This window comes from Pleurodeles waltl, chromosome 3_1 (genome assembly GCF_031143425.1).
Source record: "Pleurodeles waltl isolate 20211129_DDA chromosome 3_1, aPleWal1.hap1.20221129, whole genome shotgun sequence".
Classification (NCBI taxonomy): domain Eukaryota; kingdom Metazoa; phylum Chordata; class Amphibia; order Caudata; family Salamandridae; genus Pleurodeles; species Pleurodeles waltl.
Window position 1 is genome coordinate 1,702,154,734 of NC_090440.1, and position 16,289 is coordinate 1,702,171,022.

A 16,289-nucleotide genomic window follows, 5' to 3' on the forward strand; every position below is an offset into this window, starting at 1 on the left:
GGAATGGGCTTTACATTTATCTGGCTTTTTAGCAGGTTTTTTTCTGGACTTTCTTTCCAAATAGATTAAATTTAACATCATATAGATTATTCACCTAAAATTTGCAAAGAATGTAGTTTCCTTTAGGGAAAACAGCAATGAAAATGGAGCATACCGTACTCTACCACTTTTTTGTAAGACCGCTGTAGGATATATGGATGCGTTCATAGATGCAAGATGTTTTAAGGCATGGAGCAAGTGGGCTGTGGCTAGTTCAGGGCCCTAACCTTTCAGGAGGACCCCCAATAGAGCCTACTCTGCTCTGCAAAGAGTTTTACCCCAATAACCTTGAATAATTTTTAAACAGATTGTTCTAAATACTGTTTTCCTTTCATTTTTTTTTAATGTGGATGGTGTGTGAGGGTCTATTACACACACCTTGCAGATAAATGTTGTGTTTATGTTTCATGCAACATCCATAAAAATTATTTTAGATCAAAACAGGACCTCACCTATGGGAAACGGGGGGGGGCACTGAGATTATTTGCAGTACTATTAGTGAGCTTCTGCTGTGTTACAAAATTGAAAGCACACGTGCTGTCCCTGAATATTAGAATGCATTTAGAATATGGACGAGCTTGCCTGTGCACTGTTGGTGACCTGGTCAAACAGAGCAGAAAAGACTTGAAACTGGATCTTAAATTCAAAGCTTTCCAAACAGGGGCCCCAAGAATACATATGGCCCCCCAAAACATTAAGATGTCACTGGATGCTCAGTCAAGCAACTACTGGGAGGAGACCATGTACAGACTGGAACAACTGATAAGGGAAGGTCTATCTATGCAACTCCATAATGGGTGCAGGTGTGAAAAGCAAAGCTGCTATGTAAGTCGTACAAGCATGTCGTAGGCTGCTGACGGATGAGGGATGAGTGAGGACGGGGCATCTGTGTACGGAACATAGGGGAGAGCAGGTGAAATGTAGATAGGGCGGAAGGAGGGTATGGGAAATAAACAAGCACCACCAAAGAACGAAGACGCACATGTAGAAGGAAAGAATGCAGCAGAGGGACCGCTTACACATAAACGGTAAATAAAAAAATGGATATAAAAAGGATGACAAGGAGTTATATGTAGATCCTGATTTTAGAAAGAGAAAATAATTGACAAATTCACAGAATCACATGTTAATTATGCCTTTCTTAATTATATCAGCTACGGCCTATGAACTGCTTCTTTGATATATTTTTCTCCCTCAGTTTCTTGGCAACAAAATCAGACTCCGCTTTAACACTCACTTTTATGCCTACATCCTCAACACCTGTCTACTTAATATCAGCAAGATCAGTGCTCCACATTACATTTCACGTCAGTAAATGACTTGTTTAGAGTCAGTCCTGAGTGAACAGTTATATTTCAACAACCTCTTTAATAGTGCCCTTGTTTGTATTATTTCTAGTTTTGCATTTGCAAATCAAATTTCCTTGTACACTTTTTTTGTACTTTTGGGAAAACGATAGATACGCGGCTGTAATCTTTTATTATTTGATTTATAGATTTCCCCATAAGATAAACGAGAAAAAAGTATAAACAGGGTTCAATTGAATCAAGTGGTTTGCAATAGCTTACATTGGCACTAAGGCTCGTATTTATACTTTTTTAGCGCCACATTTGCGTTATTTTTGTATGTGTACAGGCCAACATACCACTGCCATTCCATATAATTCTTTGTTAAGATGATTGTTAATGCAGATGTGATGAGATGGTTTGCTCTCAGCTTGCACTGTATATAATAATATATTGACGTATTTTTTATGCAAAATTGGCGCAAACTTACAAAATGCAACTGTATATATTTTCTAAGTTTGCGCTGATTTTTCATCGAAAATACGTCAATATATTATTATATTCTGTGCATCCTGAGAGCAAACAATCTCATCACATCTGCATTAACAATCATCTTGACAAAGAATTATATGGCATGGCAGTGGTATGTTGGCTGGTACACTTATATCAGGTGGGAGGTATATATGCCATAATATGAACTGAAATAGTATAACGCTTGGGTTATACGTGGCATATCCATTTGTTCTTTTGTAGTTCATGACGTGTTATCCTAAAATTCAGCCAGCTCTAGTGTCAATTATGATTCGACTTTCACCGTGTCTATACAGTCGAGTAGATGCGTTAACAGATGCACAGGGGGCTCCAAATATCTTTCGGTCTGGATTGCATCAGGAAGGTCTCAACATACAGATCTAACTGGCTGTTAAAATAAACTAAGTCAGTTAGCCATTCCTTGAATTTAGGAGTTATCTCCCTACCGCACCGGCAAGCGATGTGTCTCTTAGCAAGTAATAATGCTAGAGCTTCAAATTTTCGAGAAGAGGAGTCAAGGTGGTACTAAGAGGGAAGGAGCGGGGTAAGTGTGAGTTTGGTATCAGTCATTTCACTCCGGGCATTTTCCACATCTGTCCAACAACGATGGATAAGCTTGCATGCCCAAGCAAGTGTATGAAGTCTGCTCCTACCATATTGCATCTTTGACATCTATCATTCGGACTCAGGCCATAACGGTACATACTCTCGGGGTATAATAGAGTCTATGGAGGAATTTATAATGTATTATACGAAGTCGACTGCTTGAAGCAATCTTTCCAGTTTGTATGCAACAGGAGCTCCATATATCGTCAGTGAGTTCCTTATCAATGCCATCCAGCTCGTGCATGCTCTGTGACGGGCATCATTTCTAATTGTGAGGCAGCATATATCATGGAGACTAAGGCCCATATTTATACTTTTTTAGCGCCGCATTTGCACCGCTTTTTGAGGCAAAAACAGCACAAACTTACAAAATACAATTGTATTCTGCAAATTTGCGCTGCTTTTGGGTAAAAAAATGATGCAAATGCAGCGCTTAAAAAGTATAAATATGGGCCTGAATGTGGTGTCTCCATCTGCAACAATATGTGTAAGGCATTTGGTTTGGGGGTTCCTCGGGAAAGTTTGGGACAGCTGCTTTCATGTTGTGCTTAAGTCTAGCATAAAGAAAGATATCTATAGGTGAGGGTGCCTCATTGTCAAAGAATTGTTCTCTGGTCTTAAATTTGCTGTCCCTATAAAGGTCTCCCCATCTTGTCGGAGGAGGAGCCGATGGCAAACAGTTTCATGTGTAACGGGAAATTAGGGGTGACACTGTAACAGAATAAGTGGGGGATATAACACTTCTCTTCCTGCTTTTAGCGCTAATTTCAGACAGGCATTTGAAGTACATGCAACAGTGGAGTCTTCGGGAAGTGTAATTTTGTGCCTAAATAAGACTCTGATGGTATTGGTGCCATGTAGCCTTCTTCTACAGCCAGATGTGGCATGTACAGGGTAGGCTTATACCAATGAATGGCGTAATGGGCTTGTACGCATGGGTAGTATAGTTCCATGTTGAGTGCCTCAAATTCCCCTTTAGATAAAGGAAGTATAAGTTGTTCCCATTGTAGTCTGGGATGCTTTTCTGCCCATGCTAATCTTATAATTTGCCAGCATAACGCCTGGAAAAAGGTCCGCCCCAGACAGTATAGTATATTTAAAAACAGATATAAAGATTATGGTAGTATGATCATCTTCATGAGACCAATGCGCCCTGCAAGGGATAGTGGTAAGGAAATCCACCTGGTAATGCTGTCTGTAATGCACACACCATAATTTGCCCTCAGACTTTCCTCTTTATCCCTGGCGATGACCACTCTGAGAAACTTAGGGGCATATTTATACTCTGTGTGCGCTGAATATGCGTCAAAATTTTTGACGCACATTCGGCGCAAACCTTGCCCCATATTTAAACTTTGACGCCGGAGCCCGCGGACGTCATAAGTCCTCTGTGTGAGTCATTTTTTGGATCTGGGAAACTGCCTTGCGTTTATGACATGCAAGGTAGGTGTTCCCGCCCAAAAAATGACTTTAAGGCTTGTGCGCCTTATTTATACTCCAGCGTCATTTTGACGCACAGGAGAGGGCGGGCCTTAACAAATGGCGCACAGCCTGATGTGCACCGTTTTTCAATGCCTGGGACATGGCAGGCGTTAAGGGATCTGTGGGCTCACTTCCATGGTCTCTGACCATGGAAGGAGTCCAGAGGTGCCCTTCCCTGCCGCAAGGGACACCCCCTGCCACCCTCACCCACCCCTGGAGGACACCCATGGATGGGGGGCCCATCCCAGGTAAGTACATGTAAGTTGGGGTAAGTATATTTTTTTATTTTTATAAAGTGGCATAGGGGGGCCTATTTTGGTCCCCCCTACATTCCACTGTGCCCAATGGTCATGCCCAGGGGACAGAAGTTCCCTGGGCATGGCCACTGAGCAAGGGGGCATGACTCCTATCTTTGCTAAGACAGGAGTCATTTCAATGGGGTTTGTGCGTCAGAAAATGGCGCAAGTCCGGTTTGAGGCATGATTTTTGCCTCAAACCTGACTTGCACCATTTTTGACACACAACCCCCATTTTCCCCTACGCCGGCTAACGTCATTCCTTAAATAAGGCACCCGCATGGTGCGTAGGAATGGCGTTAGCCGGCGGTAACATTTTTGGTGCAAACCAGCGCCAGCGCTGGTTTGCATCAAAAAGTATAAATATGGGCCTTAATATCTGTGGGACACCACTGCAATAGGTAATCAGGGGTGAAAGGCCATGCAGCAGGTGCCAGAGGGAAGATATGGGACCTGTATTACCGAGAGCTCTCCATAGAGGACGAACTCCCACAGAAGGATTTTTAAGATAGAGTGTGATGTCCCTGGCATATAACGATACTAGAATATGCCTAAATGGATAAGCTGTAGCATAACTTCTATGCCACTGTCATAACTTGGCCGCTAGGGGCTCCACTGCCAGTGCAAATAGTAGCGGTGACAGGGGACATCCTGCTTCAAACCAATATCTAGAGATTGGGTCTGAAGCACAAACATTAATCTACACTCAGACAATAGGTTGGGGAGCATAAGAGAGCAATACACTTCAAAAATGAATTTAGGAAGCCAATTCGCCTAAGGATAGGCAGTAAAAAATCCCATTTGAGAGAGTTGAAGACCTTGGTGGCACTTTGGACTAATATGTTGATCAAGAGCAAATAGCGTACCCAGATTGTGCAATGTCATCCTCCCAGGAATGAAGCCTGATTGGTCTGCACGAACTAAGAAATGCATGAGTGGCGCAAGGAGATTGACAAGTATTTTAGCTAGGATTTTAACATCGCCATTATTTATTGAAAGGGGTCTATATGAGGTGCATTCTGCCGGTGGCTCACCAGGTTTAAGCCAAGTTAATAGTGTAGCTTTGAGCAGGTAGGAGGTAGCCTACCCATTTCCCTAGCCTCCTGGTAGACCCCCTTTAGGATGGGTACTAAGATATCTACATATGTCTTATAAAAGTCAGCAGGAAGGCCATCCGGCCCGGGTTTTACCCTGATTTTAGCTGCATAATAGCCTCCCTTATTTTATTGTTTGTTATATCTGCTTCGAGGAATTGTCTCTGAGCATGGCTCAGCCATCCCGGCACTATATTGTCAGAAAGCCTGCGGAGTCCACCTGTGTTTGTCTGCGGGATCTGTATAAGAGTTGGTAGAATTGTACAAATGTGTTAAGAATGCTTGATGTTTCTTGGCATAGTTGACCATCTGAGTCATACACCTCTAATATGACATTGGCAGTGGGAGGTTTACCCATCATGCCTGTTAGTGTATGACTGGGCCTTTCACCTTCCCATAAGCTTGAGCCTTTCCACATTTGCCTTGGTAAAAGGGTTCTCTTTTGACTAATTCCTCATAGTCCATTAGTTTAAACCTTATATCATGGGAAATAGCTGGGTCTCCAGTGCCCCTGTCTGTGTTCAAGGTTTTAAAGATAATTTTCTAATTTAGTCAGGGTGGTGCACAAAGCCCTCTGTACCCCATTGCTTTTAGCAATGTAATAGCCTCTTACTGTAACCTTAAAGGTCTCCCATATAGTACCACTCAACGGAACAGAGTCTGTACTAAAAAGTCAGTGATTTCATGTCACAGTTCATCGCCGAAATGTGCATCTAGGAGAGTTAGGGGTGAAAGTCTCCTTGTGCCACCATCTAGGACCTTGAGAGTTATGTGTAGTGTCAATAATACTGGGGTGTGGTCTGAATAGGTTCTAGCTAGGTGGCATATGTTATGAACCCAGCTAAATTTTCCCCTTGATACCAGCCAACTAATCCAGCCTAGACCAACTGCTGTACAGTCCAGAGTAAAAGGTTCCGTCTTGCTCGCTAGCATGCAGCTACCTCCAAGCATCAACTAAATGATTGTCTCTCATTATGTCTGCTATATGCCTAGCTGCTGTGCTGTGTACCACAATGGGTCCTGGAGACCGATCCTCTGCTGCATTTAATACTACATTGAAATCCCCCCACCCATAGCATCATTTTAGGTTTGACGCTTGCAATTAGGCCCCACAGCTTATCAAAAAAGGCATAGTTGTTTATATTAGGGCCATATCAATTGACAATAATAATGGAATAGGAATTTAATCTGCCCCATATAATTGTGTGTCTGCCCTGCTCATTGTTTATGGTGCCTTGCGGGATACATGGTACCCAGTCGAACTAATGTGACTGTGCCCCTCGCGTATGATGAGTAGACAGAGCATTGCTTATATGAAGCCCAGCAGGTGGCAAACATTGTATTAGTGCCAGCTGTAAAGTGAGTCTCTCGGAGCAGTGTGAGGTGGACATTGTGTTGATCTAGATATGCCAATATGTCTTGTCGCTTGCGTTGGTCGTCCAGCCCTCTAACATTCTAAGAAATACATCTACAGTTTGCATATGTAAGGTACCTAGGTAAGTTAACACCGGGGGCCGTTTATAGTGAGCCATGGGACCCATTTCTTATAATGTCTATATTGAGATTCCACATGTTTGCCTAATGCATGTGACCTGATGAGTGCATCTTGCGACAAACAATCCCTCTCAACAGCCTTTCCCCTCCCACACTGGCGGCCCAACTTCGCCAGTGAATTACAACCCTCCCAAACATCAAAATATAAGTTACACATATAATAAGGAGTCTGAGACATGGGCATCCAGCCCCCCCCCCCCAGGCCAGCATAAGTGAAAGGCTATATTCCTGCGTTAAAGGTTAAGATAGAAGCACACCGCCACATACCAGCAAGGACGGTAACCATAAGCGCTGCAACAATGATTGCACTGAACTAAATTAATTTCTTAGTAAGGCAAAATAGAGATATTATGCTGGGGTAGTTCCAGGAGCCAACAGAAAGTGTAGATGTGACAACTGGGGTACAAACATTTGATGGAGAGCCCATTAAAGTGCATGGGGAAGATAGACACAGCGTTTGCATCAAATGTTAAGTGTGTTTTTTCCCTGACATTGCGGTGTTTATAATTAAGTAATCAAGCTATTTATGGCTGAGCCATTGCGCCTGGCGGGTGTCTGGCCATCAACGACTGGTGGGCTCTCTCCACAATTAATAGGCGTGAGAAGTTGTCTGCGCCAAATATCGTTTTAAGTAGTCTCTCAATGTATTCTTCAATTCATCCTGTGTTAATGGACTCCGGTACTCCTAGAATGCACAAGTTATACCATTGCTATCGTGTCTCCAAATCTTAATTTTAGCTGCAATTACTCTCAGTATTTTTTCCATATGTAGGAGCTGCTCACCCCGGGAGGCTGTTGTATCATCCACAGCGATCCGTCGTTGCTCCGCCTCATGGAGGCGACCATCATGTTTCTCAAGTTTGTGCACCAATTGTGGTGCACATAGTCTCCATTTTGGCCTCTATAGAAGTCAAGTTGTGCTTAATTGCTAAAAGGAGTGTATTCATATCCGTGTCTTCATTGTTGAGGTCTGTTATCCCTGATTCTTTGCCTGATGGGGCCAGGTTGTCAGTCACATTCTCTGCTGATCTGTACAAGTCAAAATGCAGCTTGACCTGTCCGCCGTCTGTTTTCCCCATGGTGGCTTAGTTGTGCAGCAAAGTTCTGGCAGGCACGCAAATACTCTGCTGACGCCGTTGCATCCAGGAGAGAGGCTTCATCAGGTGTCCCCGGTATTAGGTTCTAAATAGCTACCCGGGTGGCTCATGCGATTACCATACATTCATTTTACCCTGACAGTCCTTGACCTCAACTTATGTTGCAAGGTTGTCATGAGGGAGCCTCGCCCATTGACATCAGATGTAGTCACTGTGGCTGTTTATATACAGTGCCGAAACCTGGGTGTGCGCCCATCCGCGGCTTTGTCTGTAAAAGGGCCACTCAGACTTGCTACACCCCAGCACCAGTGGGGGGCACAAGCAGTCAGGGTGCTGTTGTGGTGACCATGCACCACACACTGTTGATGGTAGCTAGTTTCCAGTATCTGGAGAGTCCAGTCGCGGCTCAGGCACAGCTGGCAGCCAGCTCTGTCGCGGCCGACCCGCTGGAGCCACGCCAGTCAGGGCCCACATGGAGGCCTGTGGGTAGAATGCACTCAGCCCCAGTCAGGTGCATTCAAAGGCCACCCGCACTAGCGGTCTGCACCAAACCCTCCCTCACAGCTGACTACAGTGAGGTCCCAGCAGTAGCGCAAGCGGCAGCAACCAGCAGGCGGGTCTTATGATCTATGATGCGGGGTGAGTCTCATGCACCTTGTGGGCTTGGTGTGTTTCTTACAGCAGTCAATCAGTGCACATCCCACCAAGACAATGTGTGGACTGTTATTCAGCCAATCTGTGCCCCAGCCATCGTCAGTGCTCCGAGCAAATACTTTCAATTGGCCTTAGTCGCCTCCCAAAACCTTTCCTTGCGGCGTGCACCACCAACAAATCAAGCAGGACTTACATGGTAGATGTTGCAGAAGAAGCTGTTCTTCCCCAAATCACAGGCTGCCTGGTCCCACCACCGCAGCTCACTTGCCATCTCCCTCAGTTAGCAGGCCATAGCTGCTGCAAGCTTTCTACAGCTTGCGATGGATTCCAGCAGTTACTCTTAAAATATGCCGGGTGTTCACATATCGCACAGTTCTATTAATTTGAGGGTGGATCCGAGCACAGTAATACGGTCGCCATGGGTCTCCCGATGATTTGAACATGGAGGGGAGCTTAGCAATCTTCCAGTTGTTTCCAACCCACAAACGTTTCACAGTCTGGTGGGCATCTTGGCTAGCAGGCAGATCTATGTTCACTTAGTTGGGGAATGGGCGAATCACAGTCGATGTTGATGGATTTTGTCCCTAGACAGCAGGAGCCGCTTTACTGTGCGGCCATCTTGCGCACCGGCTCTCTTGCACCCCCACAGATGTAATCTTTCAGAAGATGCTACAACAGTGCTACAGCAAAGTTTTACATTTCTTATTCTTACATGGTCATTCGGATAAAACAACACCTAAGAGCAATACTTATGCAAATATGCACTACAGCATGACTCACACCAAAGGAAGCACACTTTTTAAAGAGGTAGGTCATGCGAGACATCCCATAACTTCCTGCCTCGTTCAATTCCTGTAATACCAACGCAACACCATACCCCAACTGGTGTTAATGTTCACCAATGCCAAAAATAAGTGCCGAAATCAGGATGGCCCTGTGGTTTTACCTAATGTATAATCTACTCTCACATTATAGCACTCAGTCACCAGACTACATATTCTATCACTTGGCCCTATATCTTATAATTAGTCTGCATGAACTATGATAAGATCTCACTTCCTATCACTGGACCAGATATTATGCCACTTTTTTTGACCCACTCAATAAATTAAATCTTATCTTTCTGCCTTTGAACGTGTAGCATCCACAGAAAACACCAGCCAGAGATAAGTGTTGAGCTACTAGTGACCAGAAGAAGTGGACTTCCACTCATAGTGCTTAGCTTTTTTTTAGTTGTGATTTAGCCTGATTCTTACTTTTCTCCGTTTTCTGATCCCCTCAAACTGGATGTCTCCAAACGCATCTGTGGGCTTCTCCTGGGTGTGCTTCTTGTAATTCCAAAGAGGTTTTTCATTGTTCTGTGTGCCTTCTACATGCTGGCCTCGCGAATATCCACATTTGCACATTTCCTCACTGGGAGAGAATGAAAAAGTATCAATAGAAGTGAAAAAGACACAGGTTTACGAACTGCGAATGCTGTCTTGGATCCCTCCATTGCTCTCTGGCATCTAAGCATGGACAGAGATGATTCAGGGAAAATGGTGATTGTTAGCGCTGTCTATGCTGTGTACGGCAAGACCTTCGCCAGGGAGAAAGTGGACATTCCTACAATCAGGTAACAAGGTGTAAGGATCCTAGGAGATGTTCCCTTATGTCCTTTCCCTGACTGACTCCATGCATGAGGGTTAACGCTGTTCTTGATGAGACAATCTGCCTTTCCCAGATGTGCCCTGAAAGGCTGGTGCCCTGATCAATTGCCCACTTCGCCCATGACTTGAAACATCTCTGGGCAAGGCTATGCTAGTGCCTACTACATCATCTGTTTTTTAATCCATTTTATAATGAGGAACAATCCCAGCTGGTTCTAGACCAAGGCAAGTCTCAGAGGCTTACTATGGAACCTACAAAGAAAGACTGCATACTACCCAACACAGAGCAATTGTATGGCGAGGAGGGGAGTCCAAATGTCCCTTTACCTAGAGTTATAAACATCTATACATCACTTTGTAAAGAACAGCAGACTGATATACTGCAAATACATACTTTAACTTGGGATCGCCTGTGTAGAAGACGCAGTCCCGCTTCTTGAAGTTCTCTTGAATGAATGCCACAGAAGCCTTGAAATGAAAATTAAAGTTACATTGTGAAAAAGAAAGTCTGAGTACCTTAAAAAGCTGCAAGTCAAATAAACGCTTTTACATGTCTAGTCCTTTCCACTCATTTACTTTGTCTCTCACCTCCTATTCTCCTGGAAAGTTCATTAAAAGAACCTGGAAGATTGGAGGAAGGATGAATCTCTTTCAAAGGTACCCATGGGTTTTCCCAGTCTAGACTGTCCTTTTTGTCCTTGCCCCAAAAAGATGTGGCTCCAATCATCTATTTCCCCTTTTTAATACCAGTGCCACCCACCCCATCTTTGGTCATACCATTCTGGAGCCTACCAAGTTAAGGAGGGATGCGGGCCTGGGCATAGAAGCCTGTGTGTTGTAGATTTGGTTTTGATAACCTGCCCATGTCTAGGGTCTTGTGGTTTGTCTGCAAGCGTGGGGAGAAGGTTTGGGGGGGAAAGTAGAGAACCGCAGCGGAGTCTTCTCAGATTTGCATACTCTATGTCAGTTGTTGTTCTGGCCTGCAGCTCCCTGGCATTCTACAGCATGGTGTGGTGCACTGTTCAATGCTTTAATGACCGGGCATCGTGGTGGTGCTCTGGTTCGCAGGTTTAGTCATGAATGGAGGACAGGATGTTGCTTATAACAGTTGCATGAGAAGAGTGGGGTACATCATTGGATGTAGGGTGCACTGCTGGGGGTGCAGCAGGTCTCATTACAAAGAGGTGGTGTCAGGTTAGATCTGGGGACACCTGGTAGCACGGACATGCCAAGATGCTCTGGTGGGGGGGGCACAATTTCAAAGGCTTGTTGATGTGTTGTGGTGACCAGGGCAGGAAAGCAACAGTCGTAGCCCTGGAAGCAAAGGCACGCTCTCCCATGTGATGTGGGAAGCAGAGGCATAGCAGATGGTGCCTGGTACTTCCTTATGAAGAAGTGAAAGTGTAAAAGATCAGGAATGGCGAGGCAGCAATATGAGAAAATCTTCATGACTCTTTCTAGAGGTGGCGCAAGCACCTCCCAAGAGTACCAAATCTACCCTCTATTTTCCCTTCTGAGTGAGGACCCCATTCCTCACCCAGTTGTTAGAGCAGATTTACTGGTTAAAAGTCTGAAGTTCATTTGTGTGATTGGAAATGGCGTAATCAGGGTGAAAACACGAAATCTGCAAGGACTTTCTCTTTTTGCATTGCTAACAACATGGCTTTTACAGTGCAATGGGAAGTTTTCCATGGGCATGTAGTTCTATCTGCAGTGCTTTGCTGTTCATAACAAAGTTGAAATAGAATCTGTTTTATGGTAAAGCTTCATGTACAGTAACTATCTTGTGCTTCGAAGGAAGCCATACCAGACATGTTTTCATAATGTTGTAAATACTTAAAGCTGTTGCTGTTCGCAGCCACAATAATTAATTATTAATTTAAATGATTTATTGTGTAGCAGTGAAATGTCATTTTCCCTTTCATGTAGGTTAAAGGAAATGCTTGACTGTTAACATTAGGCGGGTTCCCAGAGTGACCCTGTTTTACGTAACACAATTTCTGAAATGTGGATTAGTTTCTGTCTAGTAACTTTATTGGTGCTATTTCACACCATATTGAGAAAGTGATTTCTTACTCCTGGAAAGCCATAAAATATGGTTCTTTTGGGATGTGTGCCAGAGCTTTTTTGAATATTCTCCAGAGGCAGCTTTCATGTAATTCCTTGTACTTAAAATTTGTAAATACCTTTGCTCACTTTAATGAAGGCATGTTTTATGACAGTCTGTAAAATTTTGATCCAAGTTATTCTGGAGGTTGACCATATGTCAAAACCTCTTGATTATTATGTGTTATATTGATGCTGAATTAAATTGATCCACTCCATTCTTAATTTTGAATAAACCTTCCTGGTTTTGACTTTGATTATGGTCCTATGTAGTTTTTCCTTAATTGCCTTTGGCTCTCATCCATTGGGGTTCACATGCCCAGTCCTGCAGATCGGCCTTCTAGCATTTTATTAGTGCAAAGCACCAACACCGCCTATGAAGAGTTTTTCCGCTATAGGGCTGGTGAAACAGCTTGTCCACAAATGTGCAACATGTCTGAGACTTTATAGTTAAGCTTTTCTGAGAGGTATAAGTGAGTTTGTACACAAAAGGCAATTCTCAGCTATGAGAAGAACAGGCATATAGCTTGGTTACAAATGGCTGGCTGCTAACAATTTATAGCATTCTTGTGATCACTGTGCATGGACAATATTGGTTGTAATTTGGCATTTTGTTAAGGGTTACATCTGCCCTCATTTTTGTTTGTGATAATTAACCTGCGTTGGAATTGAATGTTATGGACTACCGATTTTGATGGGGTGGAGGGGTAATAGCATGGGCCGGGAGGGAGGGGGTAGGGGTGGTGGTTTACACAAGAATTATGCCATGAATGTTGATGCAGAGCTCCATGATCTAACATAGTTATCTTGATAGAAATTACAATAATGCCAATGTCAAACATCAGCAGAGAGTAGGTCTGACAAACACTGTAACATAAGATCATTCTGCTCATTGAAATTGGTAGCCACGCCAAGGTCCAGCAGGTGAGCCTTTCTCCAATTGAAGGGGATTTATGCAGTACAGCATTCCAGTCACCTCAGGAGGTGTTTTTTTCAAACTGTGACTATAAGGCTTGCATTTTGGTGACTGAATTCTCTGATTTTTTTTTTGCAAGTGCTACATGTCTTCAATACAGGGGTTTGCACTTTTGCTATAGTATTTACAATACAGGCATCTCCAGTGCAGTGCCAAGGGCCATTTTATATGGTACACTCCCATTGCGAACCATCATCACCAACAGCCCAACCTTCTCAAATCATGAACAGCATGTACCTACCACACCTCGTAATCAACTCATAAAAATAAAGGTTGACATGCCAAACCAGTTAAACTAGTCTTATCCCACCACAACTCCCTTCTCCACATTCCAGCTAGTCACACCACAATAGGTTCTCTTGCATTCTCTGAAAAGGTAACGTTGAGCTTAATCACCACATCCTCTTTTCCCATGGGGAAAGGAAGAGCAGAAGACAAGAACACTGAGTCCAAATCCTTCCTTATGGAGCTAGTGAAGTAAAGCCAACCCAACATACATAAAGACACTATGCACCAGAATGGAGGGCTACATTTCTGGCAAAGAACCATCCAGGTGCACCCTATAACACAATTCCACAAAGAGATAAAGGACTGCCTGTGCTGAGAATCCTGCTGCATCACATCCCCTTTGAGTGAAATCACAACATAGCTCCTTCCATCCAACAATACCCCCTAAATGTTCCTTACAATACAGTCTGGCCATCTCCGCTGGCTCACAGCACAACCAAATAAACAAAAAACAGAAGGAGCAGAAGGATAGTCCAGAGCGCAATCAAAACCAAGAAGTGGGCATCCTCTGAGGTATACATAACAAAACCCCAAAACACCTTGCAGCTAAGCATCAAGATTTCCTAGCTTAGTTCACTGGAGACACTGCCTGTTCTGCTCACAGGGCCCAGACTGCTCGTGGTCACAAGCTCTTAACAGTTGAAAGAACTAATTTCCTGCTTCTCTCATCTTTCAGTCCACACTTCTTGACCCCCATAGCTGTCTCATCAGAGACTCCTTCTCCCCCACTACTTCTCCACCTGCCTTTCCCATACATGTTTACTACATTTTACTCAAATCACCCTACTGTCTTCACTACCTCTCTACTCAAAGTTTCCTTCTTTCTTGTTCCAGCTTACCTCTCTCACCCTCTACATAATTCTGCTCTTCACTTCTGCTTCAGTTCCTCTCCTCGTCCCCTCCAGTATGCATGACACTCCTCATTTTCTCCCTCACACACTGCTTCTCACCCGCTTCAGCTCACTTTCACGCCTTCCCTCCCCACTTCTGGCACAGTCATCTTTATCATTTACCCCTCCGCCTTCCACCATCCCTCAATTAGAACTTTCACTCCCTTTTCACTTCCACGTAATGTTGTAGACTCGTGTCTTTCCAGATTCTCTTCTGCCTCCATTCCAAACTCCTTAATTCCTCATCCCTGCACGCCCCAAAGACTAGCCCTTCGCACATACTGTCCAATCTCCGTTGGACCTCTACACCCAAATGGGTCTCAACTCTAACTCCAGCAGTTCTCTAAATAACACTCTTCCGGTCTCCCCCCTCAAACGCTCTGTACCTTGCTTTTGAGTTTCCCAGTTACATGCATGAGTGTGTGGTATTGGGTTCTGAAGTTTAGTGATATAGGTGCTAACAAGTAATATTCTTTCTTTCCTTTTGGAATGTTTTTCTTTGATGAATGTACTGGTGACAGTTCCAGTTGAGGAGATTTGGAGGAAGAAATACAAAGAGGGCTGCAATAAATAATTTTATATTATCCACCAATGTTGGCTATCTTGTTTTGGCAACGAAGTTAGCAGCCAGGGGGTAATGGACCCACAGCAGCCTCCTCTGAGGCATATGACATACAAAAGGATGGTATTTTTTGCATGTACACTGTTTCAACAAAGATTCTTTTAAGTAAAATAGAGTGCATCAGGAAGGCTTCCAGGAGTGATTTGTCTCATAGGCACCAGAATAATACTCTGCATGGAGTTGTTCATAGTGTGGTACCTCCACAAATACCCTTTCAAGTGCATTCAAATACATGCATGTCAGTGTCATCTCTCAAACCCTCTAGCCTCCTCCCATCCGACCACAGATAAGCTTCCTCCACATTCAGCTGTGTGACATCAGCCCACACTACGAACCAAGGTCACGCAGTGTGACCCCTGGTAGTGGCCGCATCAGCAGTACACATCACTTCCATGATTATTCGCCAAACCCTCATACAGCTCCCTAAATTGTGCCTTCCATCTTTGCTCACGTTTCCACACAAAGTAGTGACTACTCCTATGAGCTCTACCAATGACAACACACCTGAAAGGTAACAATTTAACCCCCAATTCTCCACTACAGCTTATAGGCACGAGGGCCATGTGTGTCTGATGTATTGACCAGGAACATTGCATGCTGTTGCAAGTAGTTGCTAGCAACTTATTACTTAATGTTTGCCCTTTGACGTTAATAGTTCGCTTGGAAGTTTCTTCATTTTTCTTTTTATCATGAATGGAGACAAGACCCTTATGCTGACCACTCCACAATCATTCTTGGTCAATCCAGGAGACCAACCATTAAAGTGGCAAGAGCAGAAGGAAAATTCCACAAACTACATTCATACAGTTGATGTTGAAGAGATCACTCTTTGATGAAGAACCAATCCTGCAACATTCATTTCTAACAGAAGGACCCAAGATTTATATCACAACGGATCAAAAACAAGACCTCCCACTGAAGGAAATGTGTTTTCACACGATTTGGCAGATTACCACTTTTTGATCTGTGTTTACATAGCGATTTCTTCAATAGGAAACAGGGAAGTTCAGAATATATATATATAGTTGATTATATATCATTGCTGAAAAAGCTTACAGTTAGATGCATGTTCTAAAATCTTTCTCATTAATGCACAAGGGACCAAATCATAATGCATGT

General features: G+C 43.7%; 1 protein-coding gene across 7 annotated transcripts in view; it reads right to left on the bottom strand.

Moving 5' to 3' along the window:
* Window positions 1-16,289, bottom strand: part of TRPM8 (transient receptor potential cation channel subfamily M member 8) — a 283,346-nt gene that overhangs the window by 154,680 nt on the left and 112,377 nt on the right. For all 7 annotated transcript variants that reach the window (XR_011201606.1, XM_069225547.1, XM_069225544.1 and 4 more), the window contains 2 exons: window positions 10,683-10,756; window positions 9,896-10,052 (listed from right to left, as the gene is read on the bottom strand). Coding sequence is in view for 6 of the 7 variants with exons in the window: in XM_069225547.1 (XP_069081648.1) it covers window positions 9,896-10,052; window positions 10,683-10,756 (231 nt within the window). In the remaining variant the exon portion in view is untranslated. The remainder of the gene's footprint in view (window positions 1-9,895; window positions 10,053-10,682; window positions 10,757-16,289) is intronic.